Source organism: Lycorma delicatula, chromosome 1, assembly GCF_047948215.1.
Source record: "Lycorma delicatula isolate Av1 chromosome 1, ASM4794821v1, whole genome shotgun sequence".
NCBI classification, from domain to species: Eukaryota; Metazoa; Arthropoda; class Insecta; order Hemiptera; family Fulgoridae; genus Lycorma; species Lycorma delicatula.
Window position 1 is genome coordinate 32,543,543 of NC_134455.1, and position 25,659 is coordinate 32,569,201.

The 25,659-nt window shown below is 31.7% G+C and overlaps 1 protein-coding gene across 11 annotated transcripts in view; it reads left to right on the forward strand.

The window, feature by feature from the left end:
- Positions 1-7,540, forward strand: part of LOC142318074 (FERM, ARHGEF and pleckstrin domain-containing protein 2-like) — a 77,655-nt gene extending 70,115 nt beyond the window's left edge. For 10 of the 11 annotated variants that reach the window (XR_012754811.1, XR_012754810.1, XR_012754813.1 and 7 more), the window contains 3 exons: positions 3,251-3,402; positions 6,406-6,533; positions 7,344-7,540. Coding sequence is in view for 5 of the 11 variants with exons in the window: in XM_075354596.1 (XP_075210711.1) it covers positions 3,251-3,402; positions 6,406-6,511 (258 nt within the window). In the remaining 6 variants the exon portion in view is untranslated. The remainder of the gene's footprint in view (positions 1-3,250; positions 3,403-6,405; positions 6,534-7,343) is intronic. The other variant, XM_075354600.1, reaches the window with a different exon arrangement.
- The last annotated feature ends 18,119 nt before the right edge of the window (positions 7,541-25,659 follow it).

A 25,659-nucleotide genomic window follows, 5' to 3' on the forward strand; every position in this document is an offset into this window, starting at 1 on the left:
TTATAGGTCAAAGATTTTTTTTTTATAAATGTATAGCCAGGAATTGAGAAAATAACTAAATTTTATATTTATAGCTGTTATGTCTGTAAAATTTATTCTTACCTTGTTGAATAAAAATTGTCCCATAACACAAGTCATACCGTAAGAATTTAAACTAGCACAGTATGCCCCAATGTACTTCCCATTTCCAGAAAATTCATTATTCTGAAAGTAAAAAATATTATGATATGTAACGTGATAAAAATTATTATTATCGTAATAATTATGTAATAACAATTTTTATTACTGAATAACAAGTACAGGTAGTTAATTTATATTTTCAGTTTATACAAAAAATTTGCCTTTTATTTTGTACAACTACAAAAAAAGGATTAAGAAGAAACAGGAAAATAAGGGATTCTTTGTCAAAAACAAAGTTCTGACAATGTTTATATGGTTTTTTTTTCACAGGACTAAAAACGAATCCTGTTTACCCTGTATTTGTATTTTCAATACTTATATTATTTTGTTCATATGTTTTTATTTTTGGTTAATGGCTGAAGTATACTGAAAAGGTAGAGAATCAAATAAAATCTGTAATGTATAATATAATTTTATTATTAGAATTTGTATAGTGGATTGTGCTAGTATATTAGATATCGGAATTTTTATTGCTGTGAAAACTCACACAAATACTTAGTAAGCTATCTTTGGAACATTTTTATTTATTAATCACTTTTTTCAAAATCTCATCAATCCATAATGTTACACTTAAAAACTAATGTTCAAAATAACATGATTAATTTAAAGAAAAAAATATTTATTAAAAAAATTATTAATTTATTAAAAAAAAAAGTTATAGAAATTTTCATAAAAATGTATGTGCATGTGTTGGCCAGTATTTTGATTAATCTCCCCGAACTGGCTTAAAATAAATGCTTTAAAAATAGCTTTAAAAGGATATATATATATATATAGAGCATCCTTGTCCTGTACCGAGGATAAGGATGCCACTGACCGAGTAATTATTACTTCTTGGTCACCCATGCTATATGGTTACTTGTGTTTCATGTCGTGGTCAATTTTTTTTTTAATTTTAATCAAATAACTGGAAGGAGTTGCAGTCAGTCTTGTTGCACATACAGTAATAGTGACGATGACTGTGTTGGTTGAGCCACAATGTCATACACCATTGCACCCCTTAAAAAATTGGAATTCAATCAAACAATACCGAAAATGGTATTTTTATATTTATCCAAAAAATATTTTCAAGCCTAAATTTACTAAATGTGCGTTTGGTATAATTGGAAGTGGGAAAAATTTTCAATCGTTCAAATTTTTTTATTTTTCTCATACCTTTCAAGGTTGAATTTAAAAAAATCTAGAAATTGGCTTTTAGATATTCACATGAATTTTACACATACCAAAACTAAAGTTGTCATGTTTATTTGTTAGTAAGAAATAAAAAAAGTAATAAATTCATTGTTGTTCCACTTAAACGCTTTAAACTTGTAATTCAAAAAATCCTTTCTTAAAGTGCTCTTACACTGTAAAATGTATACAAATTTTCATCAGTTTATCTTGATTAGTTTTTACTGGGTGTTGATTATAAACACCGTTCATATGTACAGTCTTATAAATATAAAATAATACATTACACATATATATATATATATATATATAGTCTTTTTATATAAAATAATACATTACACATATATATATATATATATATAGTCTTTTTATGTAACATTGCAACATATTGGACCAAATTATTAAAGTAAATAATTACTCTGATAAGCTTTTAAACCCTAAAAAGAAATCGATTGAATGGATTGCATTTAATATATCATTTTTTGTTTAATTTAATTTTGAAGACTGAAAATTCAAACATATTTAATATTAATGTAGATAACATAGGAAATTTTACTTAAAAAAAAGGAATCCCATTGTCCCAATTTAGAAATTTTAAAAAGTTTTTGGATTTTCTATAATTTCTGATAGATACTTTATCTGTTTTTCAAGTTGCTGGCTGTTATTAAAAATGTTACATGAGGTAGCTGTCGAGCAGGCAGATAAATGGGATTCAGAATTACATTAAATATTTGATTTTTTTATAGCAAATATACACATCTCAATCTTGGTATGATTTTTGAACTTATCGGACAAGAAGCTCAGTATACCTTTTTTTTTAATTATCATTTTTTTTATTGAATAACATTGCACCAAATTGAACCGACTTATTAAACTTACTTAAGTAAATTTTTAAACCTGGATATAAAATTTCAATTCTTTAAACTAATTCTCAAGATTGAAAATCCAACTGCATCTAGTTTTAAGGTAGACATAATGGGAAATTTTCTTAAAAAAAAGGTTCCATTGGGTCCAATTTCAAAATTTTTGAATGTTTTATTATTTATGATCTTTATGTCTTTCTAGTTGTGGCTGTTATTAAAAATGTTATATGCAGGTTGCTGCCAATCAAGAGTTTCAAGTAGTACTCTAATGTTTTTCTAAAATTTTTATTTTTTAAAAATTATACTCTAAATAAGTATGATTTTGGTGTTAAAATGATCATTTGGTCAAGAGGGACTCTTGAGTCAGTCACTGGAATTCAAAATTCTTTACTAAGAATTTTGATTTTTTTTTCTTAATTTTATTTTTAATACTGAATAATTGTTACGGTTAAAAGTTATTTGATCAAAAGTATATCAGACCCAAATGTTTTACTAAGAATTTTGATCTTTTTGCAGTTGAGCTGTAAATATTGCATAATTAGTTACTAACATTAAAAAATTCTATGGAATATTTGAAATAAAAAATCTGCTGAGGGCAAAGCCGGTTAAGAAAAGGTAACGGAATCTTAAAATTCTATTATTCTAGAAACAGTTGTAAAACAATACTTTTTTATGTGTAATTTTGAATACCAAATTCTTACAGTTTTTCTTCGAATAAGTTGAAATCCTAAAACAGAACGCAAAATAAAAAGTTGTAATAAAGCTATTTTTCATTTGATCGGTTTATTTTTTAAAACTTTTAAAAGGATCTTTTTTATGATGTATACAGTAGATTAATTTTAGGGTTGAAAATGAAATGATTCTTAAAAATTACAAATATTTTTAAGTATTATTATCTTGTTTATATTTAGGGGAGGAATTGGTTTTGATATAAATTATATAAAATAATACAGCGGAATAACTTGTTTGTAAAGCTATTTGTACGTTTATTCACCTTAGTGAGTTATAAGTTTTTAAACACGTGTAAATTGTTACAGGATGATTCACCATTAGCCAGTCTACCGTTGCTCGGTTATTCGATATCTACCCCGACTGAAAAAGATGGGATACATAAGGATTATGTATTCAAATTACAATTTAAAAATTGTGTATTTTTCTTCAGGGCAGAAAGTGAATACACGTTTAGTCGGTAGGTATAAAGGATGTATACTATCTTTTTATACATATCTACATATAAAATCTAAAATTGTATTTTTCTGTTTATAAGTTCATTATTAAAATCGCTTTAAATAAGTTTTCTTCTCTAATTTTCCATTACCCGGTGGTAATAGCTCCAGCTTTGTACCCAACCGTCCGATTTTTCCTATCCTAATGGCTTGTTATTGCTAAATCTCTTAGTTCAATACGAGATGCACACCTGAAATGTTTTGCAATAACAGAAGTAGAATCAGAGGAATGGATCTAGTAGGAGCATTAATAGGATTTCTATTTGGTATATCCCACAATAAAATTTTAAAAAACCAATACTTCCTGACAAAAATATTACGTCCAGTATTTTTTTAAAAAATTAATACTGTTTAACCGATTCAAGACTTGATTTATGAAATTATATTTAATCTTTTATGATAACAAACATCATCTCAATTCAAAACTTGCAGTCTAGACCTAAAGTTCAGCTTGCTGTTTTGATGACTTTAAATCATTAAGTTCATGTTGTTGAATTAAATGAGAAAATTTCTCATCAGGTACAGGAAGAAATTCTTCAACATCCTCTGTTTCATTTTCAGATTGTTCATCTTGCCATATCGGATACAGGTACAGGTAACTCCTCTCCATTTGGTACTAGCTTTAGAGCCGAGGATATATGCGCATATTTCATTAACTTAATATTTTTCAATGAAAATCTAAATATATTTGTCGTACAGAAGTAGCAGTCGGTAAAGTGGTCCTTAGGTTCACACCAAACCATCGGTACGGCAAACTGCATAGCTCATCGTTTTTCCTTTAACCATTCAGTTAGAGTTACCGAGCACGATATGCAAATAACATGAGCTGCCAATATTTTATCTTGGATCCCTGAGTGCACAATCAAAATCAAATTTATGAACTGTTTTTATCGATTCAGAAATAGTCTTTCTTTCAGATTTTTTGTAAATTTACCATGGACATAACAAAAATTGGATGATTTGAACATCCACACGCTTTTGCAAAAGTCATGTTGTAGCTAATACAAATGAAAAAACATTTTGTATTATAAAAAATTGATTAAAATATAGCGAGACACTAGTTACTCTATGAAACACAACACACAGTATAGACAAGTGAAGTTTTTTTTCTTTTTCTATTTAGCCTCCAGAACCACCATAAGGTATTACTTCAGAGGATGACATGTGTAAGTGTAAATGAAGTGTAGTCTTGTACGGTCTCAAGTTGACCAAGACTACACTTCATTTACAAGTGAAAGTAATATTTGGCTATACTGACAAGATTTTAAGCTTTGTAATAGGTAACAACAGATGTCTGCATGATGCCATCATACAGACATGTTTGTACATGTCTTCTCTTGATACAGTGCATATATTTATTTATTTTTTCTTTATTAAGCACATATGCATATTGTTTAAAAGTAAAAATATTGTTAATTGTTATCAGTAGTTGATCAAAATGAGTCGATTAAAAAAGATTTTTACGTATTTATGATTTACGTAAACCCTTTACATGGTAATAGTTTCAATAGCGTATTTGAAATCAACACCAAAATTAAGTAAGAAAAGTTGTGTAACATGTTAAATACAAATTTTGTATAGACTAATATAATGAATACATAGTATTATCAACAATATTCATCTTCAGATAATTTGTGATGATATGTATCATCGCAAATGTGCAGTCAAATAAAATTCTATTATAACTTATAATATTTAGCCGTTGGCATGCATTTATTTACCATATAGTATCAGTTCATAAAAGCCACTGTACAGTTTCTATAGACTAAAGAGATTTAATACCGATTACTTGTATACAACCCTAATAAATTTTCCAAATGAATTCAGCTTTCTGGTGGAAACCGCTTATAAAAGAGATTAAAATGTTAATTTTTTAATCTAAATTTATCCCTAAATGCTGCTGTGTATGAACATTTGTAATGTTTTGATTTTATGATTTATTAATAGATTACTTGCATTGACTTAAACAGCTTGTAACAACATCGTTACAATTTTTATGATATTAAATCCCAGTTTATATGGTAAAGAACCATTCATTTGCAGTCTTGAAGGCCTCTTTTATCTGACATTAATTCCATCATAGAATCACACTGTGTCAGATTATTATGGGCAGATTGTTCCCTTAGCGTATATCCTGCTTTTTTATTCTTCATCTCTTCTTCCTTAGGGAGATAATATTACATTTCAGGATGAATTGAAGGCTCGTGAGATACTTTTAATTAGCTACTTGCAACCCCTGTCTAGAAAATGAAGAAGACAATCATCTTTCAGGTTGAGTTATCAATATATCATTCCCGATTAGCCCCAGTAAGAAATTAGCTGCTCATATGGCTGGGAAAAGGATGTCTCAGATAAAACCAGAATAGTGGTTGGCCTAATTTCCATCATATCTATTCAAGGAGAAAAGGATGAAGAATACGGAACGGGAAGTCAGTGTGAGGATGATGATCAACACTGGATTTTCTCTGATCCAGCTAGGTGAAATGGCATGTAGAGTATTTCTTGGATAAATGTCAGCTGCAGCTGCAGCTTCATTTGTTGGAAATTCTAATAGTTAAGCGGACAACTGCTTCTTTATTGGGATTTGATAGATCAGCGACTCTTGCTTGCTTGCTACACTGTTTCAGGATTCTGTTAAAGCATAACACATTTTGATTAATGACTAACATTCCTGGTAGTTAAAAGCTGGCCTTTAGTTTGTTATTAAAATTTATATCTAATATCATCTTGTTAAAAATAATTTATCTTATAATCTTCTCATCGAGCCAATCATTATTACGCATAGACAAATGAGTTTTCTTATACCGAGTGACTGTGTTTGTTTCTATAGATATATTTCTGTTAGGCGTGTGGAAGGAGATTACAGTATAGAAGTATATTTACATTATAAAATGTTAGTTTTTATATTATGCGATTTAAAATAAAATAAGTCGTTATAATATTTTCCACAATTTTTTATTTTTTAGATGGATGGAAGTGATAAGTAGTGCTACACAGCATTCAAATAATAATCGAAGCAGATTATTATGCAATTTGGACAGCTCTTATATGAATGATGAAAGCCATGCATGACAGTGTATATTGATACGTCATTGTGAGTAGTTACAAACAATTAAGAATAAAGATTACAGTATGAGAGAGTGTAATATATATCCATAGGTGATTCCAAGGTTATTGGCGAATAATTCACTATTGACATAAGCTCCAGCCAGATAAGCCAATAACAGACACTTGTACCATATAATTCCTATATTTTATCCATAAATCTTTTTGATATCATCCATAATCATGGAAGAGTTACAGTTATAGAATTTATTGTTAGCTTTTAATAAAATATAATAATAATTATGTAATTTTAACCGCTGATCAGTACAGTAGTTTCCAATTTAACTGGTCTTGTCCAATTTCTAATGGAACCCAGTAAAATGGTAAGAACTGCTAGCTGTAAATAGAGGAGGTTTTATCTCTGACAGTTGTTACTTAATGAAATATTTTTTAAATTATGATGTGTTTTTAATAGTTTTTTGATGATATTAATGTAATGCATAAAAGAAAATTACTGTAATATTTGGTATTAATTAAACCATTTATATTTTCTGTCTTGATTGTTTAGTATTCATAATAGTAAATTATGAATATTTACTATTAGGGAAAGGGAAAAAATTTCCCTTTTTCTCAGCAAATTGATAATTATATAAAAACTATTGATACAAGAGTTATTGTGTTTCACAGCATCAGATTAAAATTATATATACATAAATTCATGATATGTTATGTTGAAAATATTTTTTTTCATAATGTCGGTCGACACCAAAGATTTGAGTTAACATAAAAATTAATGATTGTACAACAAAAAAAAAGAAAGAAATAAAACTAATAAATTATTATTTTTTTTTTGTTTCAGTTGAAGATTTGAAGATTGTTCTATTGACTGAACATGTACCTGTGAATCAGATTATTATATATATATATTTTTTTTTTTACTATTTGCATATAGTATTTTATACTACCACTTTTAACTATTAATAATTTTAATAAAATATTTTTAGTATTATAATACTATTTAAAAAAATATATATATATGTATTTAAAAAATACGGTGAATAATTTTTTATTAAAAAAAGTAATAAGGTTACATAGAATTCGATTTAATCTCCTACAAAGTACTATCCTTGGCTAGCAATGCACTTAACGTTGACTCCATGACTGGAGGCATTTCTGGAAGGCGTCTTTCAGAAGGGCTTTCAGCTGCTCGGTCGTGGCCCTCTCAATGTCAGCAATGGTGTCAAAACGTTTTCCTTTAAGCACAGTTTTAATTTTTGGGAAGAGCCAAAAGTCGCATGGTGCTAAATCCTGTGAGTATGGCGGATGTGGACAGACAGGAACACTTTTTTCGGCCAAAAACTCGCGAATGAGAAGCGAGGTGTGACACGGCTTGTTGTCGTGGTAAAGAAGGAAGCCATCGGTCCATTTTTCTGGTCGCTTTCTTCGTACGTCGTTAAGCAAATGTTTGCAGTACACCCTTATAAAATTCAGAGTTTACAGTTCTCCTTGGAACGATCTCTGATCGCGCATTATGCCCTCACTATCGAAAAAAACAACGAGCATGACCTTGATGTTGGATTTTGACTGACTTGCCTTTTTAGGGCAAGGAGATGAACTGGTTTTCCATTGGGAACTCTGCATTTTGGTCTCAGGGTCATAGCCATAGACCCGAATTTCATCTCCAGTTACAATTTTGGCCATGATGTCCGGATCTGCATGAAGACGACTCTTCAACTCCATGCAAATTAACACATGATTTTCCTTTTGTTCATCACTCAAAAGTCTGGGAACAAATTTTGCATTCGTCTCATTTGCAATTCATTAGTTAAAATGCTTTGAATGGATCTGTACAAGATGTTAAGGTCTTCCGATAGCTCCAGAATAGTCATTCACCTGTTTGAACGAACCATTGTTTCCACTTTTTGCACATTTTCAACTGTTTTTGAGGTTACTGGACGTCCCGCATGCTGCTCGTCTTCAACAGACTCATTTCCGTTTTTAAATCGGTCATACCACTTGTACACAGTCTTCAAAGTTACCGCATTATCGCCGTACACCGATTCTAACATTTCGTGAGCTTCTTTAGCATTCTTTTCAACTTAAAACAAAACTTAATGGTAATGCGTTGTTCAAAATCCATGTTGCACGACAGACACGATAAACACAACCTCACTCTAGCGGCTCTAGCAGCTGATTGGCAAGCTCGAACATGTTACAACTTGTCCCTGCCTTCTTCTTTCTTTCTTTTCCTGTTTAGCCTCCGGTAACTACCTTTTAGATAATACTTCAGAGGATGAATGAGGATGATATGTATGAGTGTAAATGAAGTGTAGTCCTGTACATTCTCAGTTCGACCATTCCTGAGATGTATGGTTAATTGAAACCCAACCACCAAAGAACACCGGTATCCACGATCTAGTATTCAAATCCGTGTAAAAATAACCGGCTTTACTAGGACTTGAACGCTGGAACTCTCGCCTTCCAAATCAGCTGATTTGGGAAGACGCGTTCACCACTAGACCAACCCGGTGGGTTAACTTGTTTCTGCCTGTCTATATAAGTTAATAGAATATAACAGAATTTTATAAAAATAAAATAATTATTTTATAAAATAAAATCATTGTGTAATTAAATACTCACCTCTGTAATTAAATTTTTAGCAAACACTGATTGAGTACATGAATTTCTTTTCTTTACAATCAGCAGTTTTTTCTACCATTTTTGAGACAATATCATTTTGTCTTGTTTCTATAGACCTTGCTTCATTCTCCAGTTCTACCAATCTGGTTTCAACAGCCAGTAAACAAAGAAACCCAAATATAAAACAGTTTATTCTTGCAACAAAACAAGTGACAACAAATATCCCTAATAAATAATATACTGGCTCAGATATGTTGATGACAGTTTTATTGTACTGATATAATGCAAGCTAATGTGATCAGTTATTAACATGTATCAAACAAAATTCACTCTTTCAAAATGCCTCGAACTACATAATCTTACAACTATCATTTTACCTGAACAACACTTGGAAGTATTTAAATAAAATGAAGTACTTAGCATACATAAAAATACACAACGCCATGTTTTTTTTAATCAGTCTAATCAAAATAATTAAAAATAATAAATAAATGTATCTAATATGCGAGAAAAGGTTGTATAAAATATAATCTTAAAACAAGAATCAAAAACCACAAATATAATAGTCCTTTCCTTTCTTTTTTCTTGTTTAGCCTCCGGTAACTACCGTTTAGATAATTCTTCAGAGGATGAATGAGGATGATATGTATGAGTGTAAATGAAGTGTAGTCTTGTACATTCTCAGTTCGACCGTTCCTGAGATGTATGGTTAATTGAAACCCAACCACCAAAAAACACTGGTATCCACAATCTAGTATTCAAATCCGTGTAAAAATAACTGGCTTTACTAGGACTTGAATGCTGTAACCCTCGACTTCCAAATCAGCTGATTTGGAAAGACGCGTTAACCACTAGACCAACCCAGTGGATTAAATATAATGGCCCTGGAATATATAAACTAAACTGAACATCTATCTTGTTCCACATAAGATACATTATTTAAAAAAAAAGGAATTCAGGAATATTGCCTTCATTTGTGATAGTGATTTCTGAACTGTTTTTTTTTTTTTTTGTATTAAAAGTTACATAGAATCCATCCTTTTCTTAAATTATTATCTATTTTACTGAGTTTTTGCTTATTGTGTTACAGTGATGTATTTATTATTTTTGTTTTTATTTTTATTTACCACTGTACTGTCGCCCTCCATGATGGGAATTGTAGCATCTCTACCTTTTATCCAGAAGGTTCTGGATTCAAATCCAGTTAGACTTGACATTTTTCATACAAGTTGTTTCACATTAACTTCTTCATAGACTAAATATAAGGTTGTACACATGCATGCAAAGCCAACCAAAATTCTGGTGATACACAGTCTTACAAATGATGCTTTCAGTCTGTTCATCATAGGCAATAGCAGTATACTGAAAAATATTACTCAGAGAAAAGCAACTCTGATCAGTGATTCTAGAAGCAACCTGCACGCACTCACATGCAAATATACATCTACACCCACACAAACTAGATTATGATAATGACTATAACAGAGAATGTAAAGCAATAAAAATTAACATACTTTTTTTGTTGTGAAATTATTATATCCAATACTTAATGTTTTTAACTCGGAGCAGGTGACTCTTGAGGTAGCTCAAAGTAGTGAGGACCAAAATTTTTTTAAATATAAAAAAAAATACTCCAGTAAATTGAAAATTGTAATGCAAATTTAAAAAGCACTGTACTTAAAAAACAATTCTGTTTAATTTTGTCAGTAATAATTATTAGTTTTGTATAAATTAAATTTTGCTGTTAGTTTGAAAAAAATATTAAACAGGTTGATATATGGGAATGAGCAATTTTGATCATTTAGCTAAGCCATAGTTTGAATTGGCAGATCTGTTGAATATATTTTGTTTCCCAGTCACACAAGTCAGTCAAGAAGTTGAAAACTTAACTGTTTTAGCCGTCTGAAGAAATCAAAAATTTCCTGCAAAATATTTGAATGATAAAGTCAATTTTCATCTAAATGATATACAAGAATACTTTCATACTGCTGGGCAGTATACTATCATTGACTTTACACCAGCAATCATTACAAAATGAAAATTATCAACAGAAGGAACTGTTAGGTTTTTAAAATATCTGCATGTCTTCAGTAAAATCAATAATTATCAAGTGGACATTATCTTATGATGAAGTCAAGACTTATAGATAAGCCCAAGAATATCAATTTACAAGATATTTTCTGTAACCGCATCTTGTCAATAGCAATATAATGTTGCCTGTGAGATCAGATATTTTGGTGATTTTTTTACGGAGATCTTTAAAAATCCAAATGTTCTCTAATCATCCATGTAGCATTCATGAAAGAACTAAATGACAATCATTAAGATGTTACAGCTAATTACAATGATTCTGCATGAATACTGGTAAAACCAGTAAACCCTTTTTGAGTAAGTAATCAAAAAGTTTTACCGTTAATGTTAGGAAGACGTTTCGGTAAACAATAGTGACATAGTTTTAGCCTTTCAAAAACCATTTCTTAGCAACACCCTTTCAATGATTTGAATATCTGATCATTATTCAACTTATACAGAACTTTGTATTACAGTAGAGATAAATTATTCAAATCTACAAATCTAATAGAATTTTAATCTAAAGATACAGAAGTTAAATCTAAAAAAAATGACCTCAATATACTTTCTCATTTATTAAACTTTTATAAGTTAGCGGTATGATAATTTACCTCTTTGAAAAAAATACATGTTTTTAATTTTCAGTAGCATAATAGTTTACAAATGCCTGCACAACAAAATTTACATTGTGGAGTATTGGTAGTACCGTACCCGCTTCCAAAGAGAAATAACAAACCTCTGAGGCAGGAAAACAGCTATCTCAAAGTGGCTGAATAATTTACCAGTATAGGTTGTGTTTTTTACAGTAGAATTGGTTTGTCGTTTTGCTTAAGTCTCTTTGCTTTAAAAAAATATCGTTTTTGTTTTAGCAGTATTAGATCAAATGCAATTGAGTTTCTCCTACTTTAATTTTTTTAAATAGTTTGTAGTAGTGTTTCACTGTACTTACCAAAGTATTACTAGTGACATCAAAGCAATTGATGTATTTGAAAAAAATACCAGGATATTTTTTCAAATACTAAAAGATTTTCTTTTTTATGTAAAAACATGACTGCAATGAATGATGAGATTACTTTTTTAGAAAATATTACGGTTGATCGCCTGTAGACTGATGTAGGAGGAGATCTAAGTAGATCAAATACTACAATAAATTCTGTAGGTAGTCTTACACTAGAATTCTCAAATATATAGGTTGCTGATTCATCAAGTTATTTGCTTTGTTCAAACAGGATATGTAAGAAGCATATAAATGTACAGTTAGAAAATGGTTCTGAAAACTAGGATTTCATTGATTTTAAAGAGACTCATGGTTTAGATGCTGACAGAGTATCAGCCAGAAACACCTAATACTTCTGACCAATTAGCCACCCCATATCTGACAACAGATAAACCAGATGAAATAAGTGATAGTGATCGGTGACTGACTGGTCAAAATCAAACAGGCCACCTGCTGTATTTAATGTAATATCAAAGGTAAGACTGTACCTACCATACTGTGCAAATCTATATACAGTTTTGTTAATATCTAGCAATTAATATTTTCTCCTTTATTCTTAATCACTTCACATATACGATTTGGCATCGACTCAACATATTTACTACACTTTGTTTTAATTTCTTCATCGTGAAACCATACAGGATATTATTATCTAATGAGGTCAATTTTTGTGGTACAATTTCCAGAGTTGTTTTTTGACTATTGACGAGAGATTCTCAATCGGGTTTAAGTCTGGGGGCCTACCCGTGAAAGCACTTAAATATTTCATGCTTTAAAAACTTTTCCCACTTTTTTGGCAGTTTGGCATAGTGCCAAATCTTGTTAGAAACATCCCCAAAACATTTTAACTGCTTGTTAGGTATGAGCCGGTATATATTTTCATCTGATGTATTTCTAATAAATGGAATCCTTTCCTCCTGAACATAAAAATGTGACTTGTCAGAAAACATAACATTTTTCCAGTCTAGTATTTAGGTCCAATTAGCATGTGCTTTGGCCCACAAGAGCCATTTTGCAAATTGTTGGTGTTAAAAGCTGCTTTTTAGTTGTCTGAAGAGGTTTCTGTCCAACTGCAAGAAGTTTTGCATCTAACAGTTGTCATATGTAAATCTGGTCTACTAGCTGCCATTCTGCTGTGGACAGCAGATAATTTTGGATCAAGGTTACTTTTTCTCACCAATAACCAACACAGAGTTGGACTCTAATTTTTCTTTTATGGCCACATTTGTCTTTCTCTTTTGAAGTGAAAAGGAACCGGTTTTTTAAATAGTTTTAAAATAGCACTCACGGACCCTAGCCCAACTCCACGCTCGGAAACTATTTGTAATTGTGTCATACTGGTATGCTCAGAAAGAGAAAAAATGTTCAAATGTTTTCTTGGAGTTTTGTTCACTATTATTTATTCAAGACACAAACAAAAAAGTAGTAAAATTATTTTGTAATAAAAAATGAAAAACTTTCAACAAATAACTGTAACATGCAAATTACTAAATAACCGAAGAACAGTAACCTCACATTATATAGTCAACTTAAAGAGTAGGTGTGGTCAAGCAATGTAGCTACAACATAGAAAAAAACAAAAGTTCCTTGTGCCCAAGATTAATTTTCACACAACTGTAATTGAAAATCTAATCTTTTTGAAATCGTTTCACTAATTTTTTCTATAATATTTGCCAATTATATTATTCAGAAGAAAAAGTCAAAATGTATAAACTTAAATTTTTCTACTGATGAATGTAATGTGTTTATTGGCATGTTAATAATCACGGGTACTTCCGTGTTTAAGAATGTATTGGAGTTTAAAATGAGTTTGTTAGGAACAACAGTAAGATAACTAGTTTATTGACACTATGATTATTTTTAATAATTACAATTCTTGTATCTGAATGCCAATTCACAGATGCCAGCAAATGACCCAATCAATTTTGACAGACTACAAAAATAAGGCCGTGATAACTATTTAAACATAAAACTGGTAAACAATTTTATCCATCTCTCTTAGACAAGAGCATGATTACCTTCAACGACTGTTCAACATTGAAACATATGCTCCTAAAACCCATCAAAGTGATTTTAAAATCTGGACAATAGCATGTGCTATAAGGAGATATTTAGTGGCATTTAAAATATATACTGGAAAAACCCAACAGGCGATACAAAAAAATCAGAACAGACTAGAGATGATATCCGAAAAAGAATTAATGAATTCAAAAAATGAAAACAATGATTGAAGAGAAACAAGAATGTATATTCTTTCACCATTGCAATACGGGAGTACAGCTAATTTCAGGATATTCAAACAGAAAAGAAAATATAAGTGAATCCAAGAAAACTACTAAAAATTGTAAATATTGGGATTCATATTCTAGTGGTGGTATCTTTCAGGGAGTGCGCCTACTGTAACAACACTAAAGATGCACAAACGCATTCAAAATCCTTTTACGTAACCATTGTAATGGCTTTGTGCAAAATGTGTTTTGCTCCTTACCATAAAAATTAATGAATAATTGTTATTTACTTTTTTTAACATTAGGCAAAGACATGCCATAACAGTATTTTTTTACTTGAAATATACATTCCTGTGTAGTGTAAAATAATCTATTATTTTTACAACACCAATTTTATATATATATATATATATATATATATATCTGTCTCGTGTCCAACACTTTGTTCCATATATAAGTGCGGGTCTAACCACTGTAGTATACATTCGGCCCTTAAGTTTTGGATGCATACGCTTGTCACAAAGAACAGCCGGTGATTCGATTATTCACATGTTGCTCACAGCCGCCTCTTTGATTCAATATAGATCCAAGATACTTAAAACTTGTACACTTCGGCATAACTCGACCATCGATCATAACGCCAGGCGATGGTGCTTGTACATCGCTGAACGGCAAGAACATATATTATGTTTTGGATTCACTGATCTTCAGACCGTGACTTTCAAGTCCACATTTCCAGCGATTAAAAACACTCTGTAGCACCGCAACACTTTCACTCGTGAGACCCACATCGTCAGCAAAAAGTACGCTCAGCAGCAATTCATCCACGATGTGCGATGTCAGATAATTAATAACAATGTTAAAGACCAGTGGGCTCAGCATGCTGCCTTGGTGTACCCCCATGCTCACATGAAAAGCGTTGATGTTCCTGCCATGCAGCTCACCTTTGTGGTCGCATCGCGATACATGTCCACAATGATTTCAATCTATCGTTCTGGAACACCGTGACTTCTCAATGCCGTCCATATCAAATCTTGCGGCACTCGATCGAAAGCTTTCTCAAGGTCCTATGAATATCATATGCAAATTCCTAGCAGCGTCTCTAAACATTTCCAACAGTAATTCAAGCACAGCTTGAATTGCATTCACTGTTGATCTGCCAGACACGAAACCACATTGATTAACTTGAATTTTTGACAGTACAATTTTCATCAGGCGGTTGTTAATGACTCTTTCCCAAAGCTTCATAGTGTGTGACAGTAGTTTTATACCTCTGTAATTGCCGCATTTTCTGGAGTCTCCTTTGCCTTTGAAGAACGGCAAGAGGAAGCTTTGACGAAAAGCCGCAGGCATCGAACTTCCGTTTTTAATTTTGTTGAACAAAATACAGAGAAAGAGGATGCCGATCGCTCCATCAGACTTCCACAGCTCTATGGGCACTTTGTCCGGTCCCACTGCTTTACCTCTTTTCATTTCTTTAAGTGCAGCTTCGACCTCCAATTCGGTTATGTCTTCCACTTCTTCGCCTAAGACGGGTTCACATGATGGGTATTCGGTTCGTGGGAGCTCCTCGTTCAACAGATTATCAAAGTAGTCTCTCCATCCCCGCGTTATGTCGTGGTCGTCAGTAAGCAGCCTGCCATTTGCATCCACAATAAACTTAGGTGAAGTTATTGCTTTTGCATTTTTTCGACGCTGTGCCGCCACTTTAAAGATCATCCCATCGCTGTCCGGAGATTCGAGATCTTCATAAAACTTTTGACACGCAACAGCTTTGGCTTTAGCTATTTCTTTTGCCGTGGCTTTCTTCGTTTCAACTTTTTGTTGTCGGAGTCGCTCTTTTTCTGTTGTTAGTAGTGGATCACATTTCGACCACGCCTTGAATGCTGCTCTCTTGGCTGCCACTGCCTTCTTGACAGTCACCTTTCCAAAACCAGGCTTCTCTTCCGTTTTTCAATCGACCTTTCGACACTCCAAGCAGTTCTTAAGCTTTCAACAAACAGACATCTTGGAAATCCTGCCACATCTCGTCAGCATCCAGTTCAGCCTCTGCTTCAACAACATCATGAATCCAGTCTTGCAATTCTGTCAGAAGCTGCGTCTGCAGAACAGGGCGTCTGTTCAGTACCCAGTCTTTGCCATCGAATCTTTTCCACTTTAACCGACTTGTCTTTAGTTCAAGAGGCGGCCGGAAGGCGCACTTCAGTCAGTAACAAACGATGTTGATCCACAACGTTCTCTCCCAAGATGACCTTACAATCCCTCACAAGCTTTCTCAAGTCGGCAGTGCACAGATGGTAATCGATCTGGGTCGTACGACCCCCGATGCTGTAAGTGATCAGGTGACGGGGCTGTTTTCTGAAGAACGTGTTCAGTATCGCTAACTCATGAGCCTTGGCAAGTCGAAATATCTCATTTCCCTGCTCATTTCTGCAGCCATATCCGTAACCACCTTTTATCGCCTTGATTTTGTGTGCCGACATGTACATTGAGATCCGCACCCAGAAACACCTTCTCGTTCTTGGGGAGTTTTTTAAGTAAGTTCTCCAGTTCAAGCCAAAAAGCCTCTTTCTCTGCTGCTGGACACCCTATTTGAGGTGCATAGGCACTGATGTTCCAAATTCCCCTGTCGATCATCAACTTAATGCTCATCAGGCGGTCACTGACTTTTTCAATATCGACAATGTTGTTTTGTAGCTCTTGACATAGTATTATGGCGACTCCATTTCGATGATTCTCGAGCCCGTGATAGCGTAGTTTAAATATCTTTGTGTTCGTATCCAAAAAACGGGTCTTGTTTGCTTAGTTACTCCACTTTGTTTCTTGGACACGCAGAACATCCAATCTCCATCTCTTCATCGCATCCTCCAGTTGGTAGCTCTTTCCGTTCATGCTACCTACGTTCCATGAGCCAATGCGCAAAATCCTGGGTCCAATTGGATGCTTCATTTTGCTCGCCCCCGAAACGTCTCGAGCTCTGATCCGTCCACGAATGGACGTGCCGGAATCACGAACCCGAAGGCTAGTGCCCGGCGGGGTAGTGTTATTTATTTCAACCATCATTTCCATAAAGCATGAATCCATTCTTTTGAACTTGTCTGGGTTTAAAAGGTTTTGTTTGTTTGACGTCTTCATGTTGCCTATAATCAAATTCGACCTTTCTTTTCTTTCCACCGGTGGTCTACAGTCGTGGTAACCCAAGGCCTCGTGACACTGTTGGGATCAGTGCTTAAGGTGTTAATGACGTCGCAGCCTCATCTTATGGTGTTCACTTTGTAGCTGAATTTGATTCAAAAAAGATCATTAGACATGACCCCCACCCTTCTCCGTCTGCCGCGCCACCTGGTAGGTCTTGCGTTGCCCGGATCACACCACGGGGAGGTAGAGAATCGGATAGTTGACCGGTCTGGAGCTATGTCGTTTTCTTAATAAACGATGTTGGGTACTTAGCCCTGCACTCCGTTTCAACCGGCCATTTCGTGTTGGACACGATACGAGCAGTTTGATCGAGATCTCACGACCGCAGAGATGAAAACGTGTCGAATGTCTCTTGGTGTGACTAAGTTGGACCACATCAGAAGCGAACGAATACGAGGCTCCCTTCAAATAAAAGAGTCAGTGGCGGAGAAAATCTCTCGAGAGCGAAACGATTGGTTCGAAAAGATTGATTCTCAGCACCCTACAATGTTACAAAAAAGATAATGGCTCTTGATATCCCGCCAGTCAAGAAACGAGGAAGACCGAAAAATAGTTGGTGTAGGCAGTTGGAAGATCGACGATTGAAACATGGCAAGAGAAGGACGATAGAATAAACTCCAGAATGACTCTCCGTTCAATGAGACCAAATTGAATTGAAATTTTACTGTTTTACTCCTTACCCTGTAGACTTTGTCTCACAACAGATATTATATATGTAATATTAGTCATTATGTATATTAATAAAGCAAGGAAGAAGATATATCTGTCTGTCTCTGTCTCTGTCTGTCTGTCTGTCTGTCTGTGTGTGTGCTTTTTACTTTTTGTTATAAAATTACCTTATTTTAAAATTAAAATAAGATTAAGCGTAACATTTTCTTATTATCTGTTGACATTATTTGCTTCTAATATTTTAAGCATGATAAAATATGCATTTGTAATATGTGCAACATCAAAAATACTTTGCTGATTAAAATTAATTTTTAATAATATAAATTCATTTTATAAATGAATTTATTATTAATTACCACACAAAATTTATAGTGGTAAATTATTTTAACAGTTTATCTTTAGGATAACTTTGTTAAAGTCAGATTTAAAAAAAAAAAAACATTGGTATAATAATCTACCATCCACCGTAAAGTATAATATTATATTATCAGTTGAAAAGATTAGAGATCATAATTATTTGATGGTAAATGCTCTCATAGAAAGTCAATAAGTATTTGAAAACAAAATATTAAATTATAAATGTGGATGGATTGCTTATGTCCTATAAAGAGTTAAATTTACTTTATCAGATCAATTAGATCTAGTCTAGAATAACAATGGACTGAAATTCAAACCATATCAATCCAGATGCAATGGTACTGTATTGCAATAATTTATATTCTATATTTTATACACTTACAAATGTGTGTGATTTAAGCCTTTTCTGATAGTACTTTTTCCCCTGAATTCAAAGGTGAAACCGATTTTTCCCCATCATGCAAGGGTCTTTTCGAGAAACTGGCATTTGTAATTTCAAACATTTTAATTATACTTCCTGCATAAATAGATGCAGAAAGTATTAACAGTATTAGCAGAAAGTATTAAAGTATGAAAAATACACAATATTCAAATATTTGCTCACCTATAAAGTAAGAAATGAAGATTTTTTGCTGTATTTCACCTGTGGAGCATCCTTCTTGATGGTCCAAGCATATTAAGATTACATTTGTCTTGATACATCTATTCCACACCTGAAATCTCCTGATGAAAGTGTTCCCAGTGCTCCCCCACTGCGCAAAGATTTTCCAGGAAGAAATCTTGGTGCACGTGCAGGAAGTGTACTTCTAAGGACATATTACAACCCAAATTTTTATAAGATCATTGACAATATCACAGAAATTTTTTTGCCTTTAGATTTCCCAAATAACTCATTCATTTTTGAATGCTTGCCAAACAACTTTTTCCAGTGGATTCAATAGTTCCTCAGACTTTTCATCATGCATTAGTAATCGTATTTGTGACCTACAGATTTTCCTTCATTATATTTGCATCACTAATTTTAGGAAACTTTTGTTTTAGGTGCATAACACCAGGGGTATTGTCCATGACCTTGACAAAATTCTTCATTAAACCTAGTTTAATATGTAACAGAGGTAGATGATACACATTTTAGGATTACACAATGGGTCATGCTTAACATTTTTCTGTTCATGAATGAGCGATTCTCGCTTAGGCTATTCTTTCCTAATGAAATGTTTTTTTTTCTGTCCCTACTATTCCCATTCACACAAAAAACTAATAGTACTTTGTGTAACCAAGCTGCAGATCAAATATAAGTCCAATTACCTTCAAATCACCACAAATATTTCATTCATATTGAAGTTTTCATTTGTTTCTTTCATACTAGCAGAGTGAGCCAAAGGTGCTGATGGGAATTTTATTGACATTATGCAGAAGCAGAGCTTTTAAACTAATTTTAGAGCAATCAATGAACAAGCGCCATTCTGTTGGGTTATGTTCATTACAAAGTGTCTCCATAAGAGAAGAATAGTAATTACAAGATACTAAGCTATTTTTTTTTTTGTCTTCAGTCATTTGACTGGTTTGATGCAGCTCTCCAAGATTCCCTATCTAGTGCTAGTCGTTTCATTTCGGTATACCCCCTACATCCTACATCCCTAACAATTTGTTTTACATATTCCAAATGTGGCCTGCCTACACAATTTTTTCCTTTTACCTGTCCTTCCAATATTAAAGTGACTATTCCAGGGTGCCTTAGTAGTGGCCTATAAGTCTGTCTCTTCTTTTAACTATATTTTTCCGAACGCTTCTTTCTTCATCTATTTGCCGCAATACCTCTTCATTTGTCACAGACTTATAGGCCATATACTAAGGCATCCTGGAATAGTCGCTTTAATATTGGAAGGACAGGTAGAAGGAAAAAATTGTGTAGGCAGGCCACGTTTGAAATATGTAAAACAAATTGTTAGGGATGTAGGATGAAGTGGGTATACTGAAATGAAATGACTAGAACTAGATAGGGAATCTTGGAGAGCTGCATCAAACCAGTCAAATGACTGAAGATAAAAAAAAAACATATAAGACATGTTACATAAAATACAGAAAAAAAATTACTAACATACATTTAGTCAAAATCAAACAAAATTTCTAACATTTTCAGGAAAAAAAGGTTACTTATATTGTTTTCAGAACTACACAAAAGATATTTAAGATGTTGCACGAAACAGGGCAATCCAGAAGTAAAAGGATTAAATTCATTTTCTGCACCAAGTACTGTACCAGACAAACTGGATGTAATTCGCCTGTAAACATCAAGAAACATGCAAAAAATCAATCTTTCTAAATAACTTTGTAGAAACAGAATATACATATAAAGACAATAACCACATCATGAAAATTTTACATGAATGTTAACCTGCTGGGTTAGTCTAGTGGCTAAACTAGACATCACAAAATCAGGTGATTTTCAGGTGATATAAAAGGGTGTTGTTTTTATATGGATTTTAATGCTAGACTGTGGATACAGGTGATTTTTGTTGGTTGGGTTTCAGTTAACCACACATTTAAGGAGTGGTTTGATCCGAGTCTGTTCAAAATTACACTTTACTGGTATATTTACATTTACAAGGTGCTATATCTGCAGCTACATCAGACCTGGCAAGACAGCAGTGCTGATTGCAGACTTGACAAGAGCTGGAAAATATTTTTATGTTGCACACAAAAACAACATCGACATTTTTAAAAATTTACTCAATTCTAACCAAACCCATATAAAATGAACAACAATATATTTGCAGTTCAAATGCATTTATCAGATATATATTTTATTGCCAAACTAAAGAATAAAGAGTAATTAAATTTCTTGATTACACAATTTAAATTTATACTGGCCCATGTAGAAAAGATGACAAAATTATTCTAGAAATGATTTCTTTTGAAGTCCATAACATAATCAGGATAGTAATTTCCATTAAGTAGGTAAAACAGCAGAAATTTAAATTTGAAAATGAATATGTAATACATATACAGTTTCACAAAAAAACTGTTCTACAAGTAAATATAGAATTTTTAAAAAATTTTTAACGTGGGTCCAAAAACATTTCATTTTCAAGTTAAAGCTTGCAAAAAATTTCATTCAGATTCTTGTTGCCAGGATAAATGAAACCATACAGAAATTCTTATGGTTTTTGGCTTTTAAAAGGAAATAAAAATTTCCCAGAACATTTCCTAATTTTCTAAAAACTATAATTTTAATTTTAAAAAAATTATAATTTTCTCAATTATGTTATTGAAAAACAAAAAATTGATGTCGCAAAACATAATTTTTTAAGTTTGATAAGTGAACAAATACAATTTTGAAACAAAATTTAATTCACAGTATTTAATTTTGTGAAAATTTATTTAAATAGTCAACCAGAGATTAAAAAAATAATAAAAAATTGATTAATTAGAAACAGATTGAAACCTGATAGAAAAATACTGTAAAATTTATTACTGAAACAAGAATAATTTTAGGATTAAAAAATATTCAAAATCAATTATTAAAAATACATAAAATAATTCAATATATCCTTTAGTATTTTACACAATATTTTAATTTAAATTCCTTAGATGGCTTTTTGACCCATCTTCAGGTTTTTTTCTGTATAATTTCAAAAGTTCTTGTGACTACTAGTTTTACTTCCTACTCGTAAAATTTCTTTAGACCCCACACAGACAGTAAAAGTCTATTGTTATTAGCTCAGGTGACTTAGGAGTTTTTTTTATTTTTTATAGTATTGGAATGACTCTTGTTTAAATTTAATATTATAACACAGTATTTATTTCACATTTTACAGTACTTTATTTTTAATAAGTCAGATTTTTTAAATTCTTCTTAAGGACAGATGATGCAACTTAGAACAGACTTTCTCACAATTAAATTTTCAAATTAAAAAAATTTATTTTGCAGTAGTAATGATTTTAATTCCTGAAGTTCTAGGTTCCATTTTATTCAATCTTTCAAGCCAAAAATCACCAAATTGATCCCTTAATTTTAGTTCCAAAATTGCAGTATAACTTCATTTTACTCTAAAAGTAGAAATGAGGGTGAATTTTTTCCAAAGCTAAAGGGAGTCATGTTTATATGAACAAAATTCCTTATGAGACACTGTACATGTATTAAAGTAGTAAAGTAAATGTATTAAAGTACAGTACTAAAGTAACTGTAAAAGTCAGATTTTGTGTAGCAAGACAGACTTATAGCAGTATAGCAAAAGTAGGAATGCAGTCCAGATATATATTTATGAGTAACTATAGTGTGTACAAGGTACTACAAAAAAGTATTATCACATTTGTGTAATTTTTTTCCATGCATTCAATTCCTAGATGCATTTTTCTCTGTATTTAACAGAGAAATTTACGCATTTCAAAAACTTTTTGTGTTTTCAAAAATCTATGAGAGGGGGATGTTAAAAATCTGGAGTTAAGCTTCCCTCATCGCCCCTAACGCATGGACAAAAGATACAATACAGCCTATTTTGATGACAAATTGCCTGTACTACCCAGTAAAATAAAGATCGATAAAAAAATTCCTGTTGAATCAAAGCTTTTCTTTGAATAGTGTTTAAATTTTCCAATTAATGTACTATTTTTTCTTTAAATTGCCTAGTTAGTTTTAATTAACTAGGCATAATTAATATCAGTCCATTTAGTTTGACATCTGGAAAATTGGCGCCCCACTGTATTATCTTTTCATTATATCTAATATGTCTTTTGACCTTACATGTATATTTTTTGATTACATACAGTTCATTTCTTAACTCATATACACCAGATTGGTGTAGTGGTTAACTTGTGAAAAATCAGTTGCTTAACTGCTGCTGTTGAAGGTTCTCAGGTTCAAATTCTAGTAAAAAGTTGCTTTTATATGGATTTAAAAGTTAACCTCTGGATACTGATGTACTTTGGCGGTTGAGGTTTAATTTACTATATATCTCAGGATGGTAGGCCTGAGTGTACAAGACTACTGTTTATATATCATTCTGATCTCATTCGGGCATGGTGGGATTTCTTTACTGTTCAGTTGTCAAACAAATTGCAACATACACTTTGAGAAAATAAAGTGTATAATATATATATAACCATTGTAATATTCTATCAATAGTAAATTCATATAAAAATAAAATTAAAACAATTTTCTTCTTTTTTAGCTAATTTTGTCATAATACTGGATTTTTCTAAAATTTTTAGCAAGACAGTTTTTAATGGTATTTACTACCAAAAATATTTATTTTTATGATATGTGATCTGTATATAAGTGTTACTAATTAGTAACTGTATAACTAAGTTACTAAGTTCCAGTCGGAATAAAAAAAAAAAAAACATTTATTGAAAATTAATTAGTTTCTAATGTGTTTTCTTTATCTTTTTTTTTTTAAGGAATCTGAGATCTTAATGAATGATGATGTTTCACCACAGGTTAATCTTAATATGAAAAGCAATGAACTTCAAATAAATGATTTTCGCACAGTGAAGACAAAAAATGGGATGGTATTTTATCCATGTCATATAAGTATTAGCCATTGGCTATTTTAACAAACATGATTTGTCTCTTGTTAATTTCATTACTGTGTATATATTTCAATGTGTTTACCCGGGCCTTTTGATTCTGTGTAAAAAAAATTATGTTGGATTCTGTTACCAGAATAATGCATGGAACCATGTGTGATTTTTTTTAGAATAAACTTTACTTGGCATTCATCTTAAAGGAATTATTTAGGAAAAAAAATCTTAAAATGGCAATTTGAGTCAAAATGATAAAAATCTTGATGTCAAAAATTCTATTACATTTTAAAACCAAATTATCCATTCTTACGTAAATGGGTATAAATAAAACATCAGATGTATAACAAACTGGGGATCTTTCCACAACCCAGAATAAAATAAAATTGCACGTAAAGTGCCATTTCAAATTGTGATAAACTATTTCAATAGTACTTTCGTGTTTTTATTTTGGTTCTATTTAAAAAAGTTAACAGCAAATTGGGTTCTGCCTCCTGTATGCAGAATTACTTTGTTTTTGGTCAATAATTTTAAACTGCAGTAATGGTGTTCAAAAATACTGACAATCACCCTTCCATAATCATCAAAACTCATTTATTTTTCATCTGTTTTTGGATGAAGTTTTGTTCAAAGGGAATTTCTACCATCTGCTATGTGAAACAAAAGCGGAAGGTTTACTGAAAGTTGAATAAAAGTTTTTTCCATCTCACCTTGAACATCAGTGAGTTTTGAAAAAATGTGTAGATGAACTTTTCTAAGAATGCATTTATACAACATTACTTGTATACTATTGCTTGTCAATAACATTAGCAGGCTCCTAACTCAAAATTTAAAACACAAAATAAAAATACTTTAGGAGCTTTGCAATAAATATAACAAAAACTTACAAACCATATCATATACACATAATGAAATAATTATCTTTTCATACATATTTTTATAAACTGACTGGATACAAAAATACTATATTTATAACATTAATGCTCAATATTTCTTCATTTATTGTTGATGTATTAAATTCATTGCGACTAATTAAATAATGTATAACCATACAAAACTGTTTTTATCCAGGCAGGGCGCTGCAATGATTATGCTTATATTGTGGCAGAGAGAGAGAGAGAGAGAGACAGTCTTATAAAGAATGGTTCAGTGACTTTTACTGGATTTATATGACTAGGTGATGTCTTATACACACTGACTAACAAAATTATGGCAAGAAATATCTTTATTTGTCACATAAAATTAATTTATACTCGATATTGATGTTATTTTTTTTTTAGTTGAATTTAAAGGTTAATATACTATGAATTGCTACTATTTCATAATAATGAAGTCCATATTATGTATATTTAACAATTTTAAAACAATACAAGTGTTAATTATTAACACATGTTTAAATAATTAGTCAAATTAAATGTAATATAATTAATATGTAATATTCCTGGAAATAATAATAAATATTGCATAACAAATAATTAAATTAGAAATTA